This window comes from Ascidia mentula, chromosome 9 (assembly GCF_947561715.1).
Source record: "Ascidia mentula chromosome 9, kaAscMent1.1, whole genome shotgun sequence".
Lineage (NCBI taxonomy): Eukaryota > Metazoa > Chordata > Ascidiacea > Phlebobranchia > Ascidiidae > Ascidia > Ascidia mentula.
In genome coordinates this window covers 13,508,987-13,515,513 of record NC_138574.1, presented here as the reverse complement: position 1 = coordinate 13,515,513, position 6,527 = coordinate 13,508,987, and the positions used below count along the sequence as shown (strand labels likewise).

At 38.9% G+C, this 6,527-nt stretch overlaps 1 protein-coding gene across 4 annotated transcripts in view; it reads right to left on the bottom strand.

Annotated features, from left to right (window-relative positions):
- Nucleotides 1-1,315: 1,315 nt before the first annotated feature.
- LOC145914300 (integrin alpha-1-like) overlaps nt 1,316-6,527 on the bottom strand; it is a 42,851-nt gene continuing 37,639 nt past the window's right edge. For all 4 annotated transcript variants that reach the window (XM_083002111.1, XM_083002109.1, XM_083002110.1 and 1 more), the window contains 11 exons: nt 6,333-6,498; nt 5,899-6,033; nt 5,419-5,504; nt 5,010-5,102; nt 4,659-4,767; nt 4,157-4,273; nt 3,722-3,862; nt 3,402-3,533; nt 3,113-3,217; nt 2,349-2,480; nt 1,316-1,924 (listed from right to left, as the gene is read on the bottom strand). In XM_083002111.1, the coding sequence (XP_082858237.1) occupies nt 1,811-1,924; nt 2,349-2,480; nt 3,113-3,217; nt 3,402-3,533; nt 3,722-3,862; nt 4,157-4,273; nt 4,659-4,767; nt 5,010-5,102; nt 5,419-5,504; nt 5,899-6,033; nt 6,333-6,498 (1,330 nt within the window). In that variant the 3' untranslated portion in view covers nt 1,316-1,810. The remainder of the gene's footprint in view (nt 1,925-2,348; nt 2,481-3,112; nt 3,218-3,401; nt 3,534-3,721; nt 3,863-4,156; nt 4,274-4,658; nt 4,768-5,009; nt 5,103-5,418; nt 5,505-5,898; nt 6,034-6,332; nt 6,499-6,527) is intronic.

Here is a 6,527-nt window from a genome sequence, read left to right as displayed (position 1 = left end):
CAGTAGACCTGCTTGGTTAGAGTACCTTGTCCATATTGATTTGTTTTTGTATGATTTTAGTTCAATCGACCACAATTTGCGCTTGTGTTCGTGCTCTTAACCGAATCTCGTATTGTTTTGATAAGCTTGTAGACATACGTTTGGAACATTACGGCTATTGTGGGCGTGGAGTTAGCGGCACCTAGTGTACGAGACGACCAAAAGGCCACAAACTGTTTCCGTCGACTCTCTTTCCCTTGACATAATTTTACATTATTGTTCTGGCATAGTTCTATACGTGTGGTAACTTTTACCAAACATCAAGTATGAAAATGCAGAAACTAGGTATCATCATCCTTTGTTTGCTTAGTGGTAAATTCCAGTGCGATGTTTGTGTTAATTAAGAATATAGCGAGTTTTTATGCGTTGCCTATTTTCACGACTTGTTTTAAGTTTTGATTTTGGAAAAAGCTGTTCTGTGTAAATAAAGCGTTCATTATTTTACGCGAGTGTTGCGCTTCTTGCAACAACGCTTTTATCCAGGTTCAAAGGACACTACGCTGACGGCTAACCACGTAACCTATTCCAGCACAACAGTTGACACAACTTTGCCTTACTCGCATAAGACTCCGCATGTAAAACTGTAAAATCACAACATAACATTGTCTGTTAACCAACAGGGAAAATAGGGGAACTGCATCACAATAGTTGCATAAGATGATATAATACGTTGGTCGAGCATATGCCCGAAGTCCGCGTGCCGCCGTAACGCTATTTCTCGTGATTATGCTTTGGGAACGAATGCATTTAACTGGTTGTGCACACCCATTTGTAAAAGAACAGCTTGTTATGAAAATGTGCGTTGTAAAAGTGACCGCGTCTGACAGTGATTGTGGATTACGCATCCTATATGCTCTTTTTTGAGCGTGTGCATGAGTTCAGAAACTAATGTGTAAGAAGCTTATACGCAACTTCTACTTGTAGCCACTAAGTTTTAATATATGCTTGATTTATTAATATGATACCAGCTATCCGTGGGCCATTAGAATGTTTCCGCCAACACCTACGCGCTCATGTGAGCATTTGCATCATCGCGTGACTCGGATTTGTTTCTGCTTAATATTAGTTCATTCAACCTCAATTTGCGTTTGTGCTCTCAACCAAATTTCGAATTGCTGTGTAAAGCTTGTAGACATACGTTCAAAACATTACGGCTATTGTGGGCGTGCGTACGAGACGACTATAATGACCTAGTTTTTTTACGTGTGGTAATATTACCTTGGTTGGACGGTGTGGAACTTGTAAAGCTGACCTTTTGTATTTTGACACAAATTGAGTGGATGACAGTAGTGTGAGCTTTTGTTGCAGATTTGTTTCGCGTACATTACATATTAAAACGACTTGAATTCAAGATATACACGAGTTTGAACTGCTGGCTTGGAAAATTGCCCGGTCGTTTCTGCAACATTCGTCGTCTTCCAGTACCTTGCAGTCGCAATGGATTCACACTGATAGAAAGAGGAAACATACAAAAATCGAGTTGCATACGAGCAAGTGCGTTTACACTTGAGTAATGTACACAACAAGGCGATGATGCCAGCAAATAAAGTTTGCTCTGCGCAAATACAGAAGGAACTAAAGAAAAAAAATCACACGGTGAAAAAATGATCACGCAAAGCATAAATAACATAAAAACGCGACTAATACGCAAATAACTGTAACACGGCGCTAAATACAAGCGGAATTGTCTTCAGCTCGGCCAACCACGGCAGATGTGCTTCTACACCGTCTTGGAGCTGGATCACAAGGATATTTTTGTTCAAGATTGTCTTCAGTTCTCCAGCATGCCTTCCGTGGACTGGTCCATTGCCCCGTTTGTGTTTGCTTCGTTCCATTCTAAAGCTTCTTGCTTCATGTCGGCGTATTTGCTCTTGAAGAATCCAGTCTGAACAAGAAAACAGAAATATTGCAGAAATAAATACAGATTTTAGTTCAGTGTTTAGTTCGGTTTGAATTTGGGTGGGTCGGATTTAGGCGACTTGCTGCACCTCAGCAAGCGCTCCAATAGCAGACCAAAGGGTTGTATTGAAATTTATTGTTGTTCTGCACACTAGCGTGCTTTGTCTGACGCATGGCTCTCTAGCGCCAAAAATTGATACTTATTTACCATGATGAGTTTTTGGTCGTAGTTCAATTATACATCACGTAACGATTTCAACGAAGAAAGTAGGATTTTTGGGGTGATGGAATGCAGGCAAATACGAAATGAAGTCAGCCTTCAGCGACCTGACAATCTATAATTCGTGCGTCTCAACACTATAGTGATTCTTTACAAGTGCGTCTCACACGGTAGGAAAATATTTCTTTACCTTCCACATGATGATAACAATGATGATGAGAAGAAGAAGGCCGGAAATAGCAGCCACAATGAAAACCCACAGGGGTGTCGTAGGGGGCACGACCGGGACAGCCGGGAAGAATTTCTTCACAGGAAAGTCGATCTACGCAGAAATATCTCAAGTTTACATGTTTGACAATGGTGCGATCGGCGGCTGTTTTTAATGCACTTCGATAATACAGGGCTACTGAAACCTTTGATTTGTTGTAACTGAAACGCAATACGAGGACTGAACACAGATATTAAAACATAGTGTTTTACATTTACCGCACGATGTCGCCCTGGTACCTTTTTAATACTTTCGGGGTACTACTCGAATAGAATTTTTGGGAAGATGCATGGCTAGATGCCAAATGAATGGAAAAAAAATGTTATCACCGATCAACTCAAACTTTTTGGTACAGTAAATGTAAGTACGAACCAGGAAAAACTAATCAATTTAATTTTACTAATAGCAAGATTTTGTGTTTACAAATGTAAAGTGGCCAAAGTGCAACCCTGTTTTACTATGTTTCGACGGCAAGTACAGCAAGTTAGAGCAGCAGAAAAAAAAACTGCATTAAGAACTAATAAAGTGAATGAATTTAAATTGAAATGGAATACTTTGTAATTTAATATTGCTTTGTGTATTAGCGTATGTTTCTTGAGCTCGTGTTTTGTTTCTCTTTTCTCTGTCGTTGTTGTAGTTGTTGCAATAATAATAAAAAAAAAAAAACTCGAATATGTGACACTCACCGGTTTGGTGATAACGCTTTTTCGCGAACCATCTGGAAAGACAATGAGTTCGGACGGTGTTGTGTCGTGTGTAATGGAAGACTTGAAGACCGTGTCATTCAGGTTCTGCATGAATCACAACAATGCTGAATTATTTACCAACGACTTTTGATTAAACCACACACGTTTACCAACTTAAACATTTACATCAAAATATAAAGTGAAAACATATGCATTGTGTTTCTCGTTTTTATCGCATTGCCTGAAGGAGACAATCTGGTCATTTTAATTTCACAATTTCATTGCAAACCTCAAAGTTGAAAGCTTTGGTCCAGAGGCGGAATTTGGCAGTGAAGGTGACCTTGTCCACTTCTCCGAGATTAAAAATGTCGCACATTATTTTTCCACAATATTTCTTGTCTGCGGAATTTTCTGAGCAATCCTGGAACAAATTGAAAAAGTAAAATTCTTATGTATTTTGTTGTTGAGGTTTTAGTGTTTTAATATTGTTTATTTTTACAGTTGTTTGGTTCAAAATGAGGTTACGGTAAAAAGCACCGTGTTTTACAAGTAGGGCAATTTGTAACTACTTAGTTATGTAGATATAGTTCAAAACATAAGATTACTTACAAAAACCACTGGTTGGGTAAACGGTATCGGGTAGGGATACATGGTAACATTGGGTCCGTTGCTGTTGTTGACGTTCGGTGAATCAAGTAAAAGTTGGTAGGGATTTACCAACGTTTGTTCGCATGTGCACCGCGCAGATATCTGAAGCGAGAGCAAAATAACTCTTTGAATAATTACCGGAATCTTCAAACAGTCTTATGGGTAGTTAAGACTTTGATTTTATCTGATTTGTTTTACAAGTTTAATGACGAAAACCTGTCATTTGCTGCGATGTTTTACCTAATATCTATCTATGTTTCCTGCAGTTAGGCATAATCAGTATCACTCTTAATAGCAAAAGCTTTTTATTTCTGGTGATAGCTTTTGTTGAGGATTTGCTTGTATTAGCCCAATTTAATAGCCAATTTAAATGATTTTATTATTATAAACACCTACCGATGGAATACAGTCAACTTTAAACGGGTATAGGAGATGTGTGTAATTATTGAGCTTGCTCGGAAAACTTAAAGCGAGAGTAGATGCTGGAATCGTTGCAAACCCAAGTCCTTTCACCTGTAAACAACATTCGTTCTAAAAATCCGAAGTACCTAATTTTTATTGTTTATGTTTTAGCTAATAACGGTTTAGCTATGTGGTTACTTTATGCATTATAACTAGTAAGATACAGACAAACGGCGATTACAGAGTGCCTATGATAAAAGTTCTTTTTTCTTGAAGAACGCATTAAGGGGAGTTGCACTGAAAGAGGTTTCAAGGCGCTGTTTAAAATGATATCATCCATACACCTACTCACACTTTACGACTCGTTAATCAACTTTGAACGATGATTGTGTTAATTGATAGTCGACCGCACGCTATGACGCGATGCTGGCTCGTGACTCGGAAATAGACGTCAACGTAACTTCCGGTGACGAAACAATACGTCATACCACCCTACCTCGTATTGAATTGTAAGGTCGACACTGCCAATACCAACTTGTTGTACCGACACCACCGTGTCGTTTGTGCTGGTGAAATTGAATAGAGCCTCGTCAGGCACCAACTTCCTAGAAAGTAAGATGTCCGCTTATAAACTCCTACTGGTGTTGGCGGTTTAATTGCTCCAGTTAGCAATTCCCTATCATTTTGTCTCGTGAAACATATTGAATTTCATTGTATTGTTGTTTTGCCATTTAAAATATTTGTGATACGAATATTAGCCAAATATTTTTCATTTGAAACAGGAAGTTGACAAAACGTATTTAAAAATGCATTTTATTGTAAACCGATGATAAATTTTGATACTTACTTGGCAAGCTCAGTGGCAGATGTGTACAACACAGGGTGTGTTGTGCTAAATTGATTGTTCATTTTGTTTGTGTCGTTCTCATGTCCGATTGCTCTGCAAAATAAGATTAGTTAGTCAAAACTTACTACACAACTAACCCAGCTTTTCGAGTGCAACCGGTTTTATGGTGTGTAAACAGAGCAGTGGGATGAAATCCTGCTAGTGTTTCCTATAAAAGTGATTACGATAGTACATGGAACAGTGTTGAACCATTTGTTGTTGTGATTTCGCAGCAAGAAAACCCCGGCTTAAAATGGTGTGTCCAGCAAGTACGCATGTTTCCACGCAACAACTTCGTTTATAGATGCGACCAAAATACGCTTAGTTTTACACAACCCTTCTTTGGTGTCTAATGATTTAAAGTACTCACGTAGTAGCAAGGATGGATACGTCCACGTGGCTAATGTCGCCCAGCTGTTTAAGACTGTTGGTTGAAAACTTCAACACGAAGGCGCACTGAAATAAATTGTTACAGTTAAACACACTTGTTGTTTGTAGCAATATTTAAATACGCGGAAGTAAAAAGGTCAAACTTTTGTCCCTTACCGGAAAATTGAAACAGAAAAAGCAAGTGTTGTAAACAAGAAATAATTTTTTTGGAGAGTCTTTGCTTATTTTATTCTTGTTTTATCACAAATAGATACATTGCAACACCCCGGGACTCTAAACGATGCGTATGCATTCGCCTAAACAGGAAATGCCGCTCTATGAGCTGGCAAAAATGTTTCTTTTATTCGACATTTGTAGAATCGTCTTGTATTTATCTTGCGCTAGTTATTGAAACATGACGTAAAAACTGTACAAGCATCGATTAAGTGACGAGTTGGGACCACACGACACCAAGTCTTACCCAGTCGTTCTGTCTCATGACACTTCCGAGTGTGGTGTTGTGGACGTATCTCAGTACTTTGCCGCTCGGTCTCGTGAGATCAGTGAGTTCTTGCACACAAGGCAGATGGTTGTTAGAACTCTGGATTTCCTCCATCTGTCAATGATTCATTGTCGTATTAGTAAGTTTCACTGGACTAAGGTATGCATGACGTCGCAATGTGTCTAAATGTAACCCATGTACGTATTATAACTACACTTATTGGTAAAGAAGCATTCTTCCATTGTATGATTACACAAAGCTATTCAATTCACCGAAGCATGTTTGTAAGTTTGTTTACAGCTAAAACATATTGTGTAGTGGAACAACTTGGAACATTATTCAAGCCCTAGCGTTAAAAGCAGTTTGAAAATTTGGTTGAACATCTTTTTAGTTATTTCGCACCAAACACTTACCACAGTCCAACTGAGTGCCGAAGTGTAGTTGATATGGATCCGGGTATCGAACGCGTTTTCGCCGTGGTTGCTGATGTTTACCCTCACTATAACCGGTGTGATGTACGTTTCTTGGGTGACCACTAGAGTGGTGCCGTTTTTGCTTAAGTCTGTTGTCGTACCGGGTCTGCGTGCACATTTTAAGTTAAATCGTCC